The sequence below is a fragment of the Macrobrachium nipponense genome, chromosome 1, assembly GCF_015104395.2.
Source record: "Macrobrachium nipponense isolate FS-2020 chromosome 1, ASM1510439v2, whole genome shotgun sequence".
Classification (NCBI taxonomy): domain Eukaryota; kingdom Metazoa; phylum Arthropoda; class Malacostraca; order Decapoda; family Palaemonidae; genus Macrobrachium; species Macrobrachium nipponense.
Window position 1 is genome coordinate 87,711,345 of NC_087200.1, and position 23,362 is coordinate 87,734,706.

Sequence of the window (23,362 nt, forward strand, 5' to 3'; positions counted from 1 at the left end):
GTACAGAATGGGAATGTTACTATCTGTTTTTCGATACTTAGAATGAAGACATTCATAGTATATTTTTTTCGTGTCGACTACTGCAATTTAATTAAAGTTTTAAAGACTGTTCAATGACTGTATTTAGGAAATGTGAGAGATTTCCTATTTTACTTGGGAAGAGTATCTCAAAAAAGTTTGTAACAAGGAACTTGATGGAAAGAATATGCATGTTATTTTACGAGCAATAGCGTTAATTTGCTGGCATCACTCTAACTCAATCATAAAAAAAATGGAACTGGAGGAGGAATTACATGGCCCAGACCGAAGTTTGAGCTAGTATCTGAAGGCTGGATGACTTAATTCAGTCGCGTTCGTCGTCAGCTGGCAACAGCCCCCGAAACCCCCATCCAACAACCCATCCCAGGCCACCCCCACCACCATTGGAACTTTCCACCGGCAAAATGGCGATCGCCAGAGCTTTCACATCTTCTTCCTTGCTTAATACTTTCAATCATGGTCAGTATGAGTTGCTATTCTTGCAGATTATTCACTTAATTGGCATTTTAAAATAGTATAACTTAAGAGTTGTTGTGCGACCTACCCGTGGCAAAACTAAGGTTGCTTTTACTCGAGGGCTTAGCTTAGGCCAAGGCTAGGTTCAGTTTAAGGGAATTTTAATATTTAGCTATTGAGAATAAGTGTAAGTTTCCATCAAAAGTGGGTAGGGTGTGATTAATTTGCTGCTTAGACTGGAATAAGGTACTAGGACAAGTTTACGCCATGGTGCTACCTACCTACAAGGTAGGTAGGCTAATCTCACGGTAGGAAACTGACTAGGCTAGCACCTATCCAGAGTATTTTAGTTGCTTATCAAGAAATTAGGCTCCTGTTAGACTACTTTTCGTCGTTCGACTGCAATTAACCCCCCAGGGACTACCTACTACCTATACTACCTTGTAGGATAGATCTTGGGTACTTAGGCTATCCGTGGCCGCCTAGACTATGGCAGTTGCAGTTTTTCTGTGCAGTTTTACCTACTGAACAAGAATTTTAAGTAGTATACCTAATAGCTACTAGGTAGTATAGCTATTGGGACGACTGTAATTAACCCCCCAGGGGCCAGTACTAAACACGGCGAAATACATTGGATGCCCCGATCCCTTGTGGATTTCGTATCCGCAGTTACGTTCCTTGCAGTCCGTGCAGACTGCTTCTGTAGAAATAGTAGGAGATACCCCTAGTAGTACTTAGGTACTAGGCTAAACAAGGCAAAATACTTTTGACCCCCAATCCTCAGTGGCTTTGTATTTGCAGGACCGTTCCTTGCAGTCTGTGCAGAGTTTTTAGGCTGGGTACTTAGAAATATCAGTAGCCTACTATTTGTGGAGGTTGGTCTAGCCTACGCCTACCTATTTCTCTGCTGTGGTAGCTCTAACACTAAACAAAAGCTAGGTAGGCATACTAGGCTATACTCTGTTTTTTCCATCTGTCCATCCGCCTGTGGTGTTTTTGTATGGTAACACTGCGTACCGGGCTTTTGACAGTTGCATTCAGCTTACATTGAACGATTATAATAATATCCTATTTCGAATATTAACGGTGTAATTCGCATACACTAAATTATTAAAACACTTTTCAGTTGCAAATGTACACCCAGATATCCTTTTATTTTTACCAAATAAAACTTACACTTTAGCGTAACTATCTAAAGCCCGGGACGCAGTGTTACCATACAAAAACACCACAGGCGGATGGACATATGAAAAAAAACAGAGTATAGGTAGTAAGCTACCTAGCTATTGGTAAATCTAGGCTAGCATAGCTTATGTAGTAGGGTGATTGCTTGCTGAAATTCTCTTTGTACGCATAGGGTAAATGACCAAGTGTTGACATAGCAGCCACTGATCCCAGAATGCAACCACCTTCCCGAAAAAGTACTTGAATTCGCTACCATGAGCCTCAGTCAAGAGTTGTGGCCCATCCAGGCAACGCACCGCGACCTCTAGGGGAAACAAACGAGTGGACTACTTGGGCCAGTCTTGCCTGCGCGTTGACCCACCTTCCAGTAAAAGTTATTTAACACGTCCTGACACCGGAGATGGACACCTGTCACGAGTCATCGGTTATGGAAGCAACACCTCGAGACCTCTACTTTCCTCTCGAAATAAGAGTTTTCTCCCAAAGTACAAAATAATGTCATAATTTAAGATTAAACAGAGGTTAATGAACAAACCATGCGCAGTGCAAACTTAACTCCATGACATCTCTATGACACTTTCAAATTTTTTACTTAAAACACCTTACTTGTAGAAGATTGACGCCATCTCGATGTTAGCGAAGTCACTTTTGTCAATAAACTTTACATTTCATGTGTTAAATCCGCACACCTATCATACCCATAGACGCTGGGACACTTTCTTCACAACAATGTTAACATTGACGACATTTGCCCTCGAGCCCAAGGAAACTTGATTTTTTGGGAGGAAAGAAGAAGAGTGCTCTGGATAATTTTGAGATAGTTAAACATCAGTGTAAGGTTATGAATTACATAAATTTATTACGTATTTATGATAATTAATTTGAAAATATGGTAGATCTAAGCCCGTATACCCCAGCAAAGTAGATGGTGGCAGTTGACGTTTTTATATAGAATTTTACCCCCTGAACAAGAATTTAAAAGTAATATTTATTGGCTGGCTGTAGTTAACCTGTAATTTACCTTTGAACTCTATCGTTCAGTAAGGGGGACCGATGGGAATGTGGGTTTTGGGAGGGGTAAAACACTTGGGAGAATTATGTATTACAACTATCCTACGGTAAGGGGGACCGATGAGAAACCGTCGTTATGGGCGGGGTAAAACACTTGGGGAATGGTTTGCCATGTTATTGTGTTATTTCCTATTATTTATGACATTTGAAACACAAAATACAAGCTGAAATAAAGAGATAAATAAACCAATAATGGAGCTGTTACACAGCCCAAATCCACCTATTATTACTGCTATTACGATGCTGAATCCTACTGTGCATGCCCCATGTTTTAGGGGAGCTTTTGTTTCAGATTGCCTTCCTTTAAGGGGGGGTACAGGGGGCTCTGCCCCCTGGTCAGGTAACATGTTCTGCTAGGTTGGGTTGGGTTGGTTAGGTTAGTATCATAACTATATATATATAAGATTACTTTTCATTAAGGGGTACGCCCCCCGGTTAGGTAACGTGTTACCAACTCTCACCTGTGCCTTTCTATCCCAGTACCCAACCTAACCCCGTCCTCCCCTTACCAGACATATGGCTCCCTGGTGGTTACATATCCCACACCCCCTACCAAAATTCAAATATGGCGGTTTGTTTACGTTTCTTGTCCCCGAACTAAAACTTCAAAGATTGTTCAGTCGAAGTAGGCTATGGCAGTTGACGTTTTCCTATGTTATTTTACTTACTTTACAAGAGTTTAAGGTAATACTTTGCTGGTTGACTGTAACTACTGTAATCTATTATTTACCTTTGAACTCTGTACATCAGTACATTGCACCCCTTGTACCTTCATGTAGTCTTCAAGGGTAAGTTAAGGTTTAATTACAGTTGGCTGAATAAATATTATATACTTCAAATTTCTGTTCAGTAAGTAAAATAACATAGGAAAACGTCAACTGCCAAGTCTACATTACCGCGGGATGCGGGCCTAGAATTATCGAAAATATTAGTTGTTGAAAGAGTAACTAGATTCCTGACTCAAATATCAATGGTTTTGCTGTGAACAGTATCTACGGTGTTGTAAGCACGCTCCTATTTTTTATCAGTATTGCCAATTGGTATATGTTTACCCTCTAAACTGGGTATAAGACTTACACAAAACCGTGGAAATAAGTAAAATTAGCATATCTATTTGCAGTTTATACATATTATAGCAATTTTATCATTATTGCATTACTATGACAACTAGAATTCATTAAAACAGTTTGTAGCTAAATGCGTCGGCATATGTGTGAAGCTCCACTAAATTAGCAGCAATGAAATTTTCCCATTCCTAGCATGCAAGCATTAAAGGTTATATTTATTTCAGGCATAAAAAAGATCATGAAAAAATAAAAAAGTCAAAATAATAATACAGTATTGGCTTAAATCAATGAAAAGTGCGATAAAAAAATACAAAATTTTGTCATAAATCACTAATCTGGCGTCTGCTCGCCGGTGCTTTTGGCAGCCATATGTACGTACAGGGTGTCCATAAAGTCCCAATACCATTACAAGTATTTATTGCTCAGAAACCATATAACATAGAATAATGCAGTTTTGTAGAATGTTCTACATTCAAGTTTACATTCAGAGCACTTAATTCTACAAAAAACTGCATTACTCTGTTACATGGGTTCTGAGCAATAAATTCTTGTAATGGTATACTGAGCCTTTTGGACACCCTGTTCATTAAGGCAAAAATTGTTCCCGCCTGGCTTCGCTGCCAACACACTCTTAATGTATTTCAAGTGCATATTGAAGTGAATTAAGAACAAAATGTGTATAATTACAATCAAATAAACACTTTGGAGTTTCATTTGTGATGGCAATAAGAATAAAACCATCGATCACAAGGTAAAAATTAATTTTGGCTCAAACATGACCCCGGGATTAAGACATCTCATACTTTCACTAATATAGGCAACAAAATGTTGTTTTATTGTGCTGATTACAACAGCAGTCTTGAGTAATATTAATAAACGTTACATATACTATACGCTAATATTGTTTCAAATGAGTGCTGGGAAGGCTGGAAAGGACGTGGTATTGATGCTGGTTACAAAAAGGACCGGAATGCGAGAGAAGCATATTGGATTAAAAAACTGCCTTGAAAACATATTTTTAAACATCTAACTCACCTGGTAGTTATATATATAGCTTACGTCCCTGACGTCACGGCAGAATTTCCAAACTTGCGGCAATCGCCGATTGGGTAGTCAGGTGCACCACCTGTGCGCCCTCTACCCAGGTACGTAGAACCATTCCAACTATTCCTCAGATCTTCCCTGCCACCGCTATCGGTGACATCGTTGGAACTTCGCTCGCTTAGCCCGTGTTTTTTGCAGTTGATTTGGTGAAGTACACTTTGGCTTTGGCTTTTGCTTGATTTGGATATTGCAATACACCCCCTGAACACCTGAATAAGCCCTGGTCACTTACCAGCCCGAACCCTCATTTATTAAAATTTACCAAATCTTTGGTTAAAATAAACGATCAGTGTTGCCAATCTCCTGGCAAACACCCTTGTTACCTAGTTACCAGCCCACCGCTGGTAGCCCTGCCTCACGGGCCGGTCACACCTGCCCTCTCACGCCAATCACTTATCGTTCGCGGTGGAGTACGGACGTATCCACAGCGAACTTCTTTTTGGTCTTGCCCGGCCTTCATTTGCACCGTTGAATTGATTAAATTTGGTGACGAATTACGCATTCCTTTGGATTACGGTTTGAATTGCTCTGTATACCTTATCATTAGACATGGATTCGGCTAAGGAAGAAACAACACAGGCTATGACAACGACATCAACTTCTGCATCCTCGGCCACGACATCACAGAAAACGACGAGCGGAAGTTCAACGACGTATCGTCTTTGCCAACAATGCAAGAAGAGGATGAGTACCCTAAGACACGACAGTCATTCATTATGCGTAAATTGTAGGCCTGTCCAATGTAATGTGAAGACTAGATGTGTGGAATGTCAGGAGTGGTCTTTGGACCAAATGTTAGGGTATCTTAAACATAGGAAAAGGTCTGTATCAAGAAAGTAAGCGTAGGCAGGAAGAGTCTAACGTAGAACAAGATAGAGATTTAGAGACAGTGCTTTTTAAGAAACTTGAGAGTAGGTTGACATCGAGTATGACGTCTCTGTTTACTGATTTTATGTCAAGGCTGAGTGAAGATAGATCAAGCAATAGGGATACTGAAAGTACTAATCGTTCTTTTCCAGCTCCCCTGCCTGTTCCAGAACCAGCCCTAACCGGTGCTGGGGGTTATGGGGATCCGCAAGCCCACAGGGCAGGATCCGCCGTCCCCCCTGGCGCGGAGCAGGCAGAGTTAGTAGCAGTTTCCCCTTTAATCCCTAACAAAGATGGTAAGTTTATATCAGAATTAGGAGACAAAGTGACAGATAAGAAGATAGCACCAGGTGTGGAGGAAAAGATCTCTTTAGCCTTAGAAGAAAGACCAGAAGCAAAGATGACCAGGGTTCTTTCTCCGCTCGATCCAGCGGATTGTATTTTTCCCTCGGGTCTATCATCCCGGGGAAAAACAGATAAAGGTATTAGTAAGAATGTAATTCAGTCCTCGTCTACTAATAAATTCGTAGAGGAGATTCCTTCTTCTTCTCGAGTTCCGTTCGGTCCGGGGGTTAATCCCAGTCCTTCGGGTAGGTTAGATCAAGGGCTAAATATAGCAGAGTACAATGCTAATTTTCTCGGGTTATCACAAGGGTATAGAACTCTAGTTAGGCAGTGTTTTCTGATGAACTACAGTGACATCAGAAATCACGTGCTTAAGAATTTTCCTGAATTTGAAGATGATCTTAGTTTTGATTTTCAAGGTGGAGATTTTTCAATTTATTGGCTCTCTTTAAAGAAGATGAATGAGGGATGTAGCCCTTCTGAATCTATGTTTCAACTTCCTTCCTCATTCCTCCTTCCTTCTTCTTCTTCTTCCTTTTCTGTTACTTCTTCGGAACTGATATCTGCTATGCCTTCTGGATCAGTAGGGGTTTCTATTTCTCCTTCTTCTATGTTTCCTATTTCTGAGGGTTCTTCGACTTTTTTCAATTCCTTTCCTAGTAGTCGGGTGGGAGTATCTGATTCCGGTATTCCTTGCTCGGATGGTGTCAGTGGTCAGGTGATTTGGTCGAATAGTACGGAAATGTATCTGTTAGGATGTATCCTTACTCTTCAGTCGTTCCTAAGACTGATACGACAATATCGGCAGGGTTTGGGGGTTCTTTGAGCTCACTGCGCACAACCCGAGAGTCAGGTTGGAATACTGTATTGACTGACAGTAACATGGCTAGCTCTTTGGCAAGGGGTGGTAGGAGCATGAACGTTGGTTTTTCGTCAGGGCAAAGAGACAGCACTGACAGTGTAGGTTTTCGTCAACCACCGTGCGGGGGTTCATTGGGTTCGGATATCCTTTCAGATTCAGGTATTGCTTCTCTTGGTAACATTCACCATTTAGTCTCTAAAGCTTCGGTAGACGTAGGTTCTCGGGGTACATTAGCTATGACGCAAGGCAGAGTGGATCGAGTACTGAAGGTGCCAGATATGGCGGTTAGGAGTAGCAGAGTGACAGTAGCTGCGGGATGGTCAACACTCCAGGTAGGTAATATGACTAATGTACAGGCAGGAAACATACAAACACAGGTAGCAGGGGCAAGGACACAGGAAAGGTGGAAGGGGTTAAGGACAGGAGATTTTTTAGGTGTTCAGGCTGCTTGGCCGGAAGTATCTGGCAACCAGAGGGTGGGCGGAGCGAGCGCGACTGTTGCGTCATCGAGACAGGAGACGCGTAATATGACGATGTCGAGTTCGTCTGCATTCGGTAACACTGCACCTGATAGACAGTCTGCGTTCCAGACTAGTCATTGGGACAGTAGCTCACCTGAGCTGTTGACAACACTGCCGTCTTGGCAAAGTGTCGATACGCCTCGTCATCCACCTGTGCCTATTGACGATATTTCTGGCTGGCGGAGGGGTTGGTATAAGTGGTGAAGGGTTGAATTTATCGGTAGGTTTAGGAGATGTACAGTCCGCTTCTATGACAGGGCGAGCTCGGCCTTCGGACGTAATCCAAGAAGACGAGTTGGATGAAGACACAGCTGCTGTTGAGGATCTTTCGAGTCAAGTGCGTGACAGCGAATACAGCAGGATGATTAATTTCATCCAGGATATTTTCCCACAGGCAAAGGGAGAGGATCAACCGTTCCAGCAGAGTCATTCAGTTTTTGAGGAATTATATGCTAGTAAACCTCCCGTAGTGTACTCTTCGAACAAACTTCCTTGTTCGGGAGAGTCGAACAAGCTCTGAAAGAGGCGGACAAGAGACTAGCTTCAGTGGTAGACTTATAGGCAGGACACGGCGCTCCTTCCTCCAAGGAAGCCGTTGTATGGAGTATCTGGGAACCCTTCGTCGGGGATTCGGGTTCCTCTCAATGAATCTATTGAGGGGTTAATTCCTAGATCTCTGGCTTCATCTAGGCTCGTTAGTGTTTCTCTGAAGGGGGGCAGCTATCTTGGAAAACATATTTGGGAATCAGACGGAGGCCTTGTCACACACAATGTGGACTGTCTGGCTTGATGGGGTTCTTGAAGAAGGATGGTTTTGTTCCTTCAGACCCTGGACTGTTTGATAACTCATCACTTCAGTTTCCATGGGCCTGGCACACCAGGCAAATTGTGTGGCAGGGTGTAACGACATTCATTGGTAAGAAAAGGCGAGACCTTTACCTTAGTCATTTGCCCCCGCATTTCCCGGATCTACACAAAGGATTTTGTCCCGTTCTCCAATAGCATTGACTAGTTTGTTATTTAAACGAACAGGAAGTGACCAATATGTATGAATTTTGTATCATCAACCTCAACAGTGAGTCTCAACAAGCATTGAATCAGAGTAGCAGCACAAGGATCTAGATCTCCAAAAGGAACAAGGATGTCGTCTCCAGGTACAGCGGCGATCAGATTCTCGTTCTCCTTCTAGGTCTCCAAAGAAGGTTAGATTCGCGAAGAGGTCGGCTCACTCGACTTTCCTCGAAGGCAGGAGCTTCGAGGAAGAATTTTCGCAAATAGGAGACATCACTCTTGGGAATACCTAGTTAGGGGGCCTCCTCTCAGTTCACCGTCCACTGGAGAGAGTACAATGCAGACAGTTGGGTATTGGAGGTGCTGGAGAAGGGGTACAAGATTCCTCTTTGTTCGGTTCCTCCACTCTCCAAGACACCGATTCGTCTGCACAGTTATGCTCCTTCATCCATCAGGGGTATAGCTTTAGAAGAAGAGATTCAGGCTCTAATCCAAAAAGGGGCAATAGAGCCTGCACCCCCAACCCCAGGGTTTTACAGTCGAATTTTCGTCACAAAGAAGGCGTCAGGGTCTTGGAGACCATTATAGACCTATCAGAGCTCAACAAGAGAGTGAAATGTACAAAATTCCACATGGAAACCGTGGCTTCAGTGTTGAGGTCAGTTCGAAGAAACGATTGGATGGTGACGGTGGGACTCAAGGATGCGTACCTCCAGATTCCAATTCATCAGGAGTCGAGGAGGCTCCTTCGTTTCTCGGGTCCACCGGTACCTTCCAGTTCAAGGTACTTTGCTTCGGGCTGACCACGGCTCCTCAGGTCTTTCACGAGAGTGATGTCTCCAGTTTCAAGATAATACACAGTCAAGGTTTTCGGATGAGAAGATACCTGGACGACTGGCTAATTCAGGCGGACTCCAAGAAAGAAGCAGTAAGAGCGACAAGCTTTTTGCTGGATTTATGTGTGAAGTTGGGTATAAGGATAAACGAGGACAAGAGCGATCTTGTGCCTTCACAGTGGATAAGACTTATTTAGGGATGAGGATTCAGACGCCTCTTTTGAAGGCTTTCCCGACCTCAGAGAGGGTCGAGATGTTACTAGGCCACTGGAGGAGTTCAGGTCGACAAGAGAAACAACCAGTTTCGGAATGGCCAAGTCTCCTGGAGAGAATCCTCTCTCTCCCTTCTGGTTCCTCGGTCCGTCTACGGATGCGTTCCTTGCAGGCATGTCTCAGGAATCGCTGGGACAAGAGTGCAGTGATCAGCTGGGACGATTCTTGCCGAGAGGATCTTCGGTGGTGTCAGAAGAACATCATCTGACCACCGGTGTAGAGTTAGACCTTCCGATTCCGGAGTTCATCTGTTCACAGATGCCTCGGATCAGGGTTGGGGAGCAATCCTGGAGGGAACTCAACCCAAGCGCCTTTGGAGGGATCCGGATCGGAGAGAGTCCATAAATTTCAGGGAACTCAGGGCGGTAGAGGTGGCATTATGCACCTTCGAGGAACAGGTGTTAAATCTTACAGTGGCCTTGTTTTCAGACAACTCCACAGCATTAGCATACCTGAAAAAGGAAGGAGTACAAGATCCTTCAATCTGAACGAAGTGGCACAGAGAATTTTAAGATGGTGCGAGACACTCAGGGTAAAGATTCTACCACAATTCATTGCAGGCAAAAGGAATGTGGTGGCAGATGCCTTGAGCAGATCAAGGGAAGTTCTGGGGGCAGAATGGACCTTGGTCCAGGAGGAAGTAGACCTCATTTTAAAAAGATGGCCAGCAACGATAGATCTTTTTGCCACGAGTCAGAACCACCGACTACCGGTTTACTTTTCACCGGTGACGGATCCTATGTCAGCGGGAACAGACGCGATGTTACAGTCATGGGACAGGATGCAGGTGTATGCGTTCCCTCCTTTCGGCATGTTGGATCAGGTACTGAGGAAACTCATGGACTGTTCAAACACTCAGATGACCCTAATCGCCCCTTTCTGGCCTCAAAGATCTTGGTTCCCCGGATCTTCTACAAATGCTAATAATGCCCCCCTTAGTTCTTTCCTCACAGAGAAGGACCTTTTAAGACAGCCACATTTTCATCGGTTCCACCAAAACCTTCGAGTGCTAAGGCTGGCTGCATCCAGACTATCCAGCGAGCAGCAAGAGAAGCGGGTTTTTCACAGAGGAGTGGCTAGACAGCTTACTCTCTGTCTAAGAAATTCCACAAGAAGACTATACCAAGTGCGGTGGGGCCATGTATAGAAGTTGGTGCAGGTCGCAGGGACATACTATTTCCAGTCCTACAATTCCAAAAATAGCGGAATTCTTGCTCTTTCTTAGACAAAGGAAGAATCTCTCGTACTCGTCAATTGCAGGGTGTAGAGCTATGCTTAGTAGCACTTTTCGTTTCCATCTACCTGAAATATCTTCCAGCAGAGTGATTCATGATTTGTTGAGGTCTTTCAAGATCGAGAAGCCAAGGACCCCATCTCACGCACCTCCCTGGAATCTTTCAATGGTCTTAGGTTTGTTGGCGTCTTCAGATTTTGAACCTTTGGAGAGTTTAATGCTGAAAGAACTGATGAAAAAGGTCCTCTTTCTAGTAGCATTAGCAACAGCTAGAAGAGTAGGGGAACTTCAAGCCATCGCCAGAGATATCTCGTGGGTTGGAGAGGATCTGTTCCTGTCTTACCTTCCGAATTCAGAGCAAGACAGAGTCAGAGTCTAATCCTCTTCCCAGGTCGTTTAGAGTAACAGCGTTGACCGACTTCGTGGGAGGAGACGAGGAAGAGTTGCGGTTATGTCCGGTGAGAGCATTGAGAGCTTACGTGAATAAGACGAAGAAACTGAAACCCAGACCCAGAACCTTATTCGTTTCCCCCAAAAATCCCTCTAGATCGATCTCCAAAAACGCAATCAGCTTTTTCCTCAGGGAAGTCATTCAACAGGCAATAACTAAAGGGTCAACTGGTTCAGATAGTTCAGAGTTGACAGGAGTCAGAGCTCATAGCATTAGGGGAATGGCAACTTCGGCAGCTTTCTTAAGAAATTTTTCAGTATCGGCGATTCTGCAGGCAGCAACTTGGAAGTCTGTTTCGGTTTTCACTTCTTTCTACTTGAGGGATGTTCAGTTTCAGTCCGACGAAGGGTTTTCTTTAGGTCCGTTCGTGGCAGCGGGAGCAGTTATAGGGGATAACCGTTAGTTTATACGAGTCAGTGATCAGAATTAGTATTAGAGTAGTGAGCAAATATTAGGGATATGTAGGTGGCATTCATGATAGGACATATTACGGAGGAGGATTCTAAGTATTAGGACAGATAGGAAAGAACAGGTCTGGGCCTATCTGAGGGTATTCTTCCACTTATCAGGCACAGAACAGACAGGCAGGTACAACACTACAGGAGAGGACAGCGCTACGAACGAAGACACCGTTGCAGACGCACCGATGGACGGAAACCACAACGTTTTTGTTTTCTCCTCCATACATGAGAGGCCTAAGGCCACATGGGAGGTCTTCAGTTTCCCTCCATACATGAGAGGCCGAGAGACCACATGGGAGGTCTTCAGATTCACTCCATACATGAGAGGCCGAGAGCCACATGGGAGGTCTTCAGCTTTCCTCTACTCAGGTGAGGCACAGAGCCACCTGAGAGGAAACAGGTTTGTATCCCTCCTGCACTCAATGAGTTTTGACCTTTAGAGTAGAGGTGCAGAGTCTTTCCCTCCACACATGGGAGGCCTAGAAGGCCACACATGGGAGATTAGTTTGGACGAGTGACAAAGGAACTTGAGACTGACTCGGGTACTCGTCTCCAAATGCATTCTGGTAAAGAAAATGAGTCGGGTGAGTGCTTAATTATATTGACTGACAACTGGTACAGTGGAGGGCCGGGCAGAGTTGATTCCCCACCTCCAAATTAATGTTGTTAATCGGGCTTATTCAGGTGTTCAGGGGGTGTATTGCAATATGAAGTTTTTATTGTAAAACTAATATTGTAATACCTACCTGAACACCTGAATGATTCCCACCCTCCTCCCCTCTCATACAGAGTTATTGAGTTAAGATTGACGTGAGGGCAGGTGTGACCGGCCCCGTGAGGCAGGGCTACCAGCGGTGGGCTGGTAACTAGGTAACGAGGGTGTTTGCCAGGAGATTGGCAACACTGATCGTTTATTTTAACCAAAGATTTGGTAAATTTTAATAAATGAGGGTTCGGGCTGGTAAGTGACCAGGGCTTATTCAGGTGTTGAGGTAGGTATTACAATATTAGTTTTACAATAAAAACTTCATTTTTCTTGACTTATTTGGATATTGTTGGTTTTGACCCTTGCTTGCTTGATCTCTCTTTTGATAATTCCCAACATGACTGACTGCATCGAGTGTGAGAATGTGTGTGAGAGGTTGCAAGACTCGGCTTGCTAAAGCCTCGATAGACCCTCATTCTATTTGTAGCAAATGTAGAGGTAAAATTTGTGAGTTGGGTGATAGGTGTAATGAATGTGTGGACTTGCCTGAGAGTGAATGGATTGAGTATTACCGCTATGTGCGAAAATTAGAGAAGGATAGAATAAGGAGAGCGAAGAGTACTATGTCTCGCTCCTCCAAAGATGGTCAAGGAGTAGACAGTTCTCTATCCCTCAATGAACCTTTTGATCCTTCGTCTGTAGTAGCAGTACCAGATCCAACTACGGAAACAGGTAAGAGTCCAACATTAAAGGACATGATGACAGCCATTCAAGCCCTTGGACAAAGGGTAGAATCCCTTGCAGAGGATAGGGAGAAATTGTGGTCTAATGTGAGAGATCTGAAAGTGGCTAGTGATATAAAAAGTGCAAGTGCAGTGGAGGGTTTGCCCGCTTGTACCTGTCGTGCTCCTAGTCCTAGACTGCTTCCAAGCTCACCAACCCCTGTGAGAAGGAATGTCGACCGACGAAGGGAGGCGAGAGGTTTTAGCTCCCGAGCGGTCGTCCCCTCGAGCGTACCTGTTGACGAATCCCAGGACGCTCACCCTCGCCATTGGAAAGGCGAGGTTAAAGGGTTTTCTTCGTCGTCTGACGACACAGTACCCAGACGGGGCTGGCGTCAGACTTCGAAATCTAGACCCCTGAAAAGACAACATCCAGTAGAGCAGGACGCCAAGCGTCAAGAACTGCCAGGATGTAGTCACTGGAGCAGCCTGGAGCGCTTCCCTTCCAGCTCCGATATTTGCTCTCCTACCAAGCCAAGACGCAAGATTTCGCACAGGCGGCCGTCGTCTTTGGTAGGAGGCAAGGAAATATCGGAGTGGGGGAGGCCTTCGGTGCCGGCAGCAACTCTGGAATGTTTCTCTTTCGACTCTGATGCTTGCTTTCCTACCAAACTAAGACGCAAGATGTCGCACAGGCGGCCGTCGTCTTTGGTAGGAGGAAAGGAAGTATCGGGCGGAGGGAGGCCTTCAGTGCGTGCTGCAACTCCTGAACGCTTTTATTGTTCCGACACGAGATACAAACCTTTCGGTCCTTTTACAATAGGAAGGTTACTAGCGGCAGCTGGATAGGTCGTAAGCTTTCGAACAAGGGGTTCGGTAATTAACTGCTTGTCCGTCAGTGCGCGCACCGCGCGACTGGGAGGTGAAGAATCACTTTTGCTTACGGCCTGCTGGCGTGTAGACGTGTGTATCATCGCTCTCTGCCCGCTTCATCGTCGTTGCTTTCGCATGGTTGTGTTTTCTTTTTCTATTTATCTAGTGAAACTGAATTGTAAGTACAATCATTTCAACTTTATTTCCATTGAATTCAATTGTGAATTAAAGGATCATGGTTTCACCACGTCCTCCGATTACCCGAGTGTCCCGGGACTGAAGGGCGTAAGTGCGGGAATTCAAAGTTTCCCAGAATGATCCTCGTATTGTGTGTGCTCGGTGCCGAGGGCGGGAGAGCGCTCGCTCCGAGCCATATATTTTGGTTGGAAATGTGTGAATGAAAATTGTAAGTAAGTACTCTTTTTCATTTATATTTTTTTGACCTGTGTGCTCGATGCCGAGCGAATGCGCTCGGCACGAAACTTATTCTGTATGAAAGTGGAACAAGTACAGTATTCTTTTTAATTTTCATATTTTAATTTTGATTGCATCAATACTCATTTTTATGAATAGAACTTACCTGGCAGTTTATATAATGCTCATTTTTATGAATAGAACTTACCTGGCAGTTATATATATATAGCTATAGTCTCTATGTGCGGCAGATTTTTCAAAACTCGCGGCAACCGCCGAGTGGTAGGTGTCTGGTTAGGTGGTTAACAACCCTTTCAGGGTGGTACTTGGAACCATTCCCATTTTCTATTCCTCAGATCATCTCTGCCTGTTGGACTGTCAACATCGTTGCTAGTCCGCCGTCAGGTTTTTTGCTCGCTTCCCTGTGTCGCTGTATTTCTACTAAATTGGTGACGTATTCTGTGGATTGGCAATCGCTTTTGGCTTTATTTTGGTTTATTCTTTGGATGATTCTTTGATTTGAGATGTCTCAGAAACAGTTTCGAGTGTGTGTGAATGAGGAGTGTAAGGTGAGATTGCCGAAGGCTTCGGTCGATCCTCACACTGTTTGTTTGGGGTGTAGGGGTTTTGAATGTGCCTTGGATAAAAGATGTAAAGAATGCGAGGGTTTGGATGAGAAACAATGGTTGGATATGAAACGCTATGTGCGTAGATTGGAATTAGATAAAGTCAGGAGGGCTTCTAAATCTAAATCTAAATCTAGGTCTGGAAGTGAAGCTAGCGTAGACCTTTCTATTCCCTTAACCCCTGTATTATTAGAACCTGCTCCTGAGGTAGTAGCTCCTTCTCCTGTAACAGGACCTGTAGCTACTTTGGATGACCCTCAGTACGTCAAGATGGCGGCTGAGATGCAAATTCTTAAGGAGCAACTTGCAGCCTTAAAACAAGGTAAGAGTGAAGTGAAATAAGTTTATGTGCTTGTGAAAGTGCAGTGGAGGTGGCGACTGATCGATCCTGTCATGCCCCTAGGTCTAGACCTCTACCAAGCTCCCAGGACCAGGGGAGAAGGTACGTCGATGACCGTAAGGGGGTGAGAGGAACTGATCCTCGGTCAGCCGTCGCCTCAAGCAGTCCTGTTGCGTTTTCCCAGGCTGCTTATGACTGCCACAGAAAAGGCGTGTCGGAAGTGGTAGCGTCTCTCCCGAGCCCCTCTCCTCGACGCAGATGGCAGTATGAGGAGTCAAGACCGCTCAAGAGGAGTTGGAAGCAGCGTCCTGATCTGATGCCTGTTTTGTTCGCCCCATTCGAGTAGATGGAGTAGCCCGGAACCGTTTCCTTCTGACAATGGCTTGGACGCATCGCCTGCGAAAAGGACGAGAACTAGAGAGGATGATTTTCCGCAGGATGCATGGAGACATGAGAGATCTCCTCTTCCTTCAGGTTACGGGGAATTCTCTAGAGAACCTTCTCCTTCCTCCAGCATACCTCGACGCCCGTCTCCTTCGGAACCGCAGGACCCAGCAACGGTAGCGAGATCGTTCATGGCGGTCATGCAAGAGCAGTTGACTTCGCTAGTAGAAGCTTTTAATCGCCCTCCTCCCCAGTCGGGCAGACGTAAGGATGACAGGCTGCCAGTGAAGAGATCAAGGGAGGAAGCGCCTTTTCAAGACGTTGAACAACTCCGTCCGCATGATGTCAGGAGGTTACGATACTCATCTCCTGCTAAACCTTCCCTCGATTCTCTGCGCCACGTTAAATCTAGCTCTCGTCGCCTCTCCTCTCCTTCACCTATATGCCGAGATACGGACTTGGTAGCTCGGCACGACGACACCTTCAGGTCTCCTCGCCAGGAGAAAAGCAGCGCTCGTTCCCGACAGTCTGTCGCTCAACAGGACGAATCCAAAGTGGGTCGGCAGGACGCATGCAGCGCTCGCGAACAAGACGCATACAGCGCTCGCGGACAGGACGCATCCAGTGTTGTACGTCAGGACGCATCCAGTACTCGTCTTCAGGACGCATCCAGCACTCGTCATCAGGACGCATCCAGTACTCGTCATCAGGACGCAACCAGCTCTCGGCGACATGACGCATCCAGCTCTCGACGCCAGGACGCAGCCAGCCCTCGGCGCCAGGACCCATGCATCTTGCGACGAAAGGACTCTCACAGCTCTCTAGCAAAGAACGTATCCAGCTCTCGAAGGAAGGACGTATCCAGCTCCCGATGTCGGGAAACATACAGCGCTCGATGCAAAGATGCATCAAGGGATCGGCCTCAGGATGTACCAGCCGTTCGGCGCCAGGACACTTTGGACTCTCGACCTCAGGACGCTTCCAGTTCACGACGCAAGGACGCATCAGACGTTCAGGAATTTTCGCCGGACACAAGTGTTCATCAGCAAGAATTTGTTGAAGGTGCACACGACAGCTTGGATCAACAAGGACCTTCCGACTTTGTTCCTTCTACCCATAGGGATAAGGAGATAGAAGGAAGTCTGGAATTAGAAGAAATTTCAGAGGATGAGGATAAACCTTCTAATGCGGCTGCAGACTATAAAGTGCTTTCTTGCTCCCTCCTTGAACTGTTTGGAGAGGAACTTAAACCAGCGGCTCCCCGTTCTCCTCAGTCACAGTTCGTTTGAAGAAAGTCGCAAAAACAGTCAGCCTTCATCAAGATGAAGTTGTCTATTTCGGCGAAGAAGGCGATGGCAAGAATTGGAGACTGGTTGAAGGAACGAAGACAAGCAGTGAAAACCACCTTTTCCTTTCCTCCGGCTAAGCTGACGTGTAAGGCGGGAATGTGATACGAGACTGGAGAAGCTCTTGGCCTGGGAGTACCTGCCTCCTCCCAGGGGGACTTCTCCAGTATTGTAGATTCCTCAAGGAGACATGCCCTCAATTCAGCGAAAGTGATGTGGTCCATGACGGAGTTAGACCACTTCGTTAAAGGTATATTTCGATCATTCGAAGTATTCAGCTTCTTGGACTGGGCCCTGGGAGTGCTGGCCAGGAAAGCAGAACACATACAGGCCACAGAAATGGAGGATTTAACTAGCATTATGGCCTGTATGGATAAGGCATTGAGGGATGGAGTGAACGAGATGGCTTCCCTGTTTACGTCGGGGATTTTGAAGAAAAGAGCGCTGTTATGCTCCTTCGCCACCAAATGAGTTATGATCGCGCAGAAGGCGGAACTCCTTTATGCCCCTCTCTCGGAACATCTTTTTCCGCAATCACTGGTTAGGGATATTACTCTTTCTCTAACTCAGAAGGCCACTCAAGATCTTCTAACTCACTCCGTAAGAAAGGGTCTACCGGGCAGTCAGGCTTCAACAAAGAGAGACGAAAAGAAGGTTTTGCAGCCCTTTCGAGGTAGGGCTCCGACCAGGACAGATTTCAGAGGAAGAAGACATGAGACAGGCGGACGGACAAGCAGGAGATCGTTTAGATCCCGTGCTAGGAAATGAGTTACAAGTTCTCCAGTCAGCAGTAGGAGCAAGACTGTCAAGATTTTGGCAGACTTGGAAAAGGAGGGGGCGGACACCTGGTCCCTCTCAGTCGTCAGGGAGGGTTACAAGATCCCTTTCTTGAAAAAGCCACCTCTTTCGAGAACACCAAGAGCCTTAGTGGCTCAATACTCGGACGCTACGAAACAAGAGGCTCTCCTAGATCTAGTAGACCAGATGCTAGGAAAGGGAGCCATAGAACCTGTACTGGAACTAGAATCCCCAGGCTTTTACAATCGCCTGTTTCTAGTACCCAAGAACTCGGGGGGGGATGGAGACCCGTTCTAGATGTCACCGCACTGAACGTCTTTGTAGAGAAGACAAAATTTACTATGGAAACGACTCAGTCTGTGCTGGCAGTTCGTTCAGGGGACTGGATGGTGTCCCTGGATTTGCAAGACGCCTATTTTCATATCCCCATCCACCCAACTTCAAGGAAATTCCTAAGATTCGTGGTTCAGAACAGGTGTTTCCAGTTCAGAGCCCTTTGTTTCGGCCTCAGTAGAGCCCCTCAAGTCTTCACCAGGGTAATGTCGAACGTAGTGGCTTGGCTTCATCAAGAAGGGATAAGGGTATCCCTATACCTAGACGACTGGCTGATAAGGTCGCAATCGAAGAACAAGTGTCTGGAGGACTTAAGAAAGACGTTTCTGATGACCCAGGAACTGGGACTCATCATCAACAAGGAGAAGTCCCAGACCGAACCGAGTCAGACAATTCTCTATTTGGGGATAGTTCTGGACTCAGCTCGGTTTCGGGCTTTTCCTTCTCAAGAGAGGCAGAACAAGTGCCTCGAGAAAGTGCAGCAATTCCTAGGGAGAGAGAAGTGCTTGGCGAAGGAGTGGATTGAGTTTGCTGGGCACCCTCTCCTCGCTCGAGCAGTTTGTCTCCCTGGGAAGGTTGCACCTCAGACCTCTGCAACACTTCCTTTCAAGAGTATGGGACAGGAGAAATCAGGAGGACTCCTTTTCTTTTCCCATTCCAGCAGACGTCAAAAGACAGTTGAGTTGGTGGCTGGATCCCGCAAAATTGGGGGAAGGAATATCCCTATACAAGAAGAACCCAGACCTAGTGTTGTTCTCAGACGCTTCGGAGTCAGGTTGGGGAGCAACACTGGGGAACAAGGAAGCATCGGGCTCTTGGGAAGTGCAATAGAAAGGATGGCGCATCAACAAGAAAGAATTGATGGCCATCCCATTAGGTTTAAAAGCCTTCAAAGAAGTGGTCTCGGGGAAGGTAGTAGAGGTCAACTCGGACAACACCACAGCCCTGGCGTACATAAGAAAGCAAGGAGGAACTCCTTCTCTGTCCCTATACGAAGCAGCAAGGGAACTCCTTGTATGGACGAAGGAGAATGGAATAAATCTTTTAACGAGATTTGTACAGGGACAGAAGAATGTGAGGGCAGACATGCTCAGCAGAAAAATGCAAGTTCTTCCAACAGAGTGGACCCTCGATCTTCAAGTTTGCCAGGAACTGTGGAAGTTATGGGGGAGGCCATCGATAGATCTCTTTGCCTCCAACAAGAACAAGAGAATCCCCAACTACTGCTCCCTGGTAGCGGACAAGGAAGCAATAGCAGTGGACGCCTTCTTGATGGACTGGACAGGGATGGATACTTATGCGTTTCCCCCGTTCAAGATCATCAATCTGGTCATCAAGAAGTTCGCCCTTCTCGAAACAGGGAGAATGACCCTGATAGCACCTTTTTGGCCAGCAAGAGAATGGTTCACAGAGGTAGTGGAGATGCTAGTGGACTTTCCAAGAAGCCTTCCTCCAAGTCCAAAGCTTCTCAAACAGCCCCACTTCGAGATGTATCTTCAAAACCCCCTCGCTCTACAGCTGACTGCATTCAGACTATCGAGAAGTCTGAGCGAAAGGCTTTTCTGAGCAAGCGGCTAGAGCTATCGCAAGAGCGAGGAGGATATCTTCACAGAGAGTCTACCAATCGAAGTGGGAAGTTTTTAGATCTTGGTGTAAACGACACAAAGTGTCCTCAACCACTACCTCTGTGAGTCAGATTGCTGATTTTCTTCTGTTCCTCAGACAAGAATCTAAGCTGGCCGTATCCACGATAAAAGGATACAAAAGCATGCTTTCAACAGTCTTTAAGCATAGAGGCATCGAGCTATCATTAAATACGGATTTGAAGGATCTCTTGAAGTCGTTTGAAACGACTAAACACACGGTAAGACCCCCGGCTTGGAATTTGGATGTGGTTTTGAAGTTCTTATGCGGTAGGAAGTTCGAACCCATCTCGCAATCGACCCTCAGAGATTTAACTAAGAAAACGTTATTTCTGATGGCTCTCGCCACAGCAAAAAGGGTCAGCGAGATTCAGGCGATGGAGAAGCACGTAGGCTTCAGTCAAGACGGAGCTGTATGTTCCTTAAGGCTCGACTTCCTCGCTAAGAATGAGAACCCATCCAAACCCTGGCCGAGGACGTTTGAGGTTCCTAACCTCACAAACTTGGTGGGTCAAGAGGAGGAGAGACTCCTCTGCCCAGTTAGAGCTCTCAGGACATATTTGTCATGGACCAAGAATTTAAGAGGACCTTCCAGTGCTTTATGGTGTTCCGTTGAAGATCCTCAAAGGCCTCTCTCGAAGAATGCATTGTCATTCTTCTTGAGGGAAGCAATTAGAGAAGCTCACCTCTTATGTGAGGAGAACTTCGGTCTCTTAAAAGTGAAGGCCCATGAGGTGAGGGCTATTTCAACGTCATTGGCATACCAGAAGAACATGTCAGTTAGACAAATAATGGACTCGACATTTTGGAGGAGCAACTCTGTATTCGCTTCTCATTATCTCAGAGAGGTAAGAGTAGACTACGAGAAGTGTTACTCTTTGGGCCCATACGTAGCTACGTCTTCGTTATTGGGTGAAGGAGTTACTACCTCCCCTCAACCTTAACTTTAGTATGACATACCTTTATTGGGGTTTGTGTTTTTATGGTTGTCTGAAGAGTGGTCTGGTTGAGATGGCACCCTCAGTCTAGCTAAATAGATAAAATATCTAGTCTGCAAGGTTAGGTGGTTAGGTTGAGTAAGGTTGCAGTTAATTAAAAGGGGAATAGGTAGTGCAGAAGTCTAGTCACGTTGTTGGTCTCGCCCCGTTTGACAGACTATTGAGTGGTTTCAGCATAGCAGGTCTCATCCTGGCTGGCGCTCCTAAGGGAAAGCGACTCAAGAGGCAGGAACTTTTGAAGTCAGCTACCTTAGCAGGTAAGGAATCAAGGTTATAACCTACAACTTTTAGTTGTTTCCCCAACGATGTTGGCTGTCTTTCACCCACCTCCAAATGTGTGAATCAGTTATATATATATAACTGCCAGGTAAGTTCTATTCATAAAAATGAAGTTTTCATACATTCAACTTCCCTGACAGATATATACTTAGCTAAGACTCCGTCTTCCCCGACAGAAATTGGAATTTCGCGGCACACGCTACAGGTAGGTAGGTCAGGTGATCTACTGTCCCGCCGCTGGGTGGCAGGAATAGGAACCATACCTTCTAAAACCAGATTTTTCTCTGTCGCCGTATTTTAAACTAATGTTTGCGGTACCTCCTGACTTGATTTTCGTGTTTCATCGCCATCGATCTTCTGGGCTGTCTTTTGCAGGGAAGTACTGGGTCTTTGGTTCGGCATACGCTTTTATTAACTTTTTAATAAATTTGACTTCGAAAATTTCGAAGATTTTATGAAGTAACTACCGAAGTTTTCGGTAGACACTCATGTAGTTTGCAAGAAAGGGAAATATTAATATTTATTTATTAATACGTGTAATAAGTGTTAGAACTTTATTGAGGAAATATAAAACTCTAACTTCCTACTTTAGGAAGTCAGGAAAGCATATAACTTTTTACGCTCCCTTTAGAAGCTTTAATAGCTCTCGTGCTAACGAGCAGTTAGAGTATTAACAGTAATTGTAGTTTTTGCATCCTCATCTCCTTCTTACTCTACAGAATCTACAAATTAATAAATTTGAAGATAATTGGATGTAGCTCAAAATGCGAGCTCTTATAAGGTAAGAAGTGAATTTAGTGTTTCCAGTGCAGTGGAGGGTGCGTTCTGATCGGCTCTGTTTCGCTCCCAGGTCTAGACCGCTTCCAAGCTCCCTGGCCCAGAGGAGAAGGAAAGTCGAAAGCCTTACGGAGGTTATGGAGAATCCCCACCGATCAGGCGTCCCCTCGGCAGGATCTGTAGAACGTCCCAGACTGCCAAGTTCGCCATTGGAAAGGCGTCCTATAATAGTGGAGGGTGCGTCCGATCGGCTCTGTCTCGCTCTCAGGCCTAGACCTCTTCCAAGCTCACAAGCCCAGAGGAGAAGGAATGTCGAAAGCCGCACGGAGGTTTCAGAGAATCCCCACAGGTCGGGCGTCCCGTCGGCAGGTTCTGTAGTAGCGTCCCAGACTGCCAAGGATAGCCATTGAAAAGGCATCCTTAAAAAAGTGCGTCTCTTCTTCCGTTTCTTCATCTTACATCCGAAAAGACGAAGAATGTACATGTTTGGAGTTCGGACGATCTAGCGCGTTCTCTGAAAACTAAGAGAACACTGAGCGAGAGGCTGAGAGCCAGCCAGCAAGCTAGCGCGAGCCACGTTCCAACAGCCAGCAGCGAGCCGCGTTCCAACAGACTAGCGCGAGCCGCGTTCCAACAGACTAGCGCGAGCCTCGTTCATACAGATAAACGCGAGCCACGCTCCAGAAAATTTTTCTTGGCGCAAGGCGCCTTCAAAGAGAAAACAGACGGCTAGACTGAGGAGCCTTATAGTAGAGTGGCAATCAGAAGGATGCTTCCATTGAATGTTTACTGGCAAGAGGCTCCTAAAAGAAGACTAGTAGGCGCTTGGAACTATCAGGGCGCACAGGACCTTCCACGCAAGCGGAACGTTCCAGGAGCGAGTCTCCTTTCTAGCGTGCGGAACATTCCAGGCGCGCAGAACTATCCAGACGCCAGGCGTTAGGCGCAAGGATCCAGGCGCCAGAATATTCCAAAATCTTCATTTGAGAGAGAGGTCAGTCGCGAGGCTCCTCTTGAGTTTTTTTTTTTTAACTTGAGCAACTTTCCCCTGGCAAAGGTGCAAGAGGTCGCACAGGCGGCCGTTGCTTTTGTCAGAAGGATTCTGATACTAAGAGAAGCCCCTTTTCATTATTCAGAAGACTCCTGTGTTAGGCAGTTCCTCTCAATGCGGACACACTCCTTCATCCATGCTCTTCCCTCGTTATGAGGAGGCAAGAGCTTTGGGAGTTTTTCTTAATAAGAATCTCATCGACGTTTGGGTATGATGGCGGATAGGAAATATCTACTTCCTTCCGTAAACCCAAGAGATGAACAGGAATTCTGTCTCTTCCGCGATTTAT

At 45.8% G+C, this 23,362-nt stretch overlaps 1 protein-coding gene across 1 annotated transcript in view; it reads left to right on the plus strand.

The window, feature by feature from the left end:
* Positions 1–360: 360 nt before the first annotated feature.
* LOC135219440 (trifunctional enzyme subunit beta, mitochondrial-like) overlaps positions 361–23,362 on the plus strand; it is a 229,820-nt gene continuing 206,818 nt past the window's right edge. Inside the window, exon 1 of the mRNA XM_064256218.1 lies at positions 361–498. Within this exon, the coding sequence (XP_064112288.1) occupies positions 444–498 (55 nt within the window). The 5' untranslated portion in view covers positions 361–443. The remainder of the gene's footprint in view (positions 499–23,362) is intronic.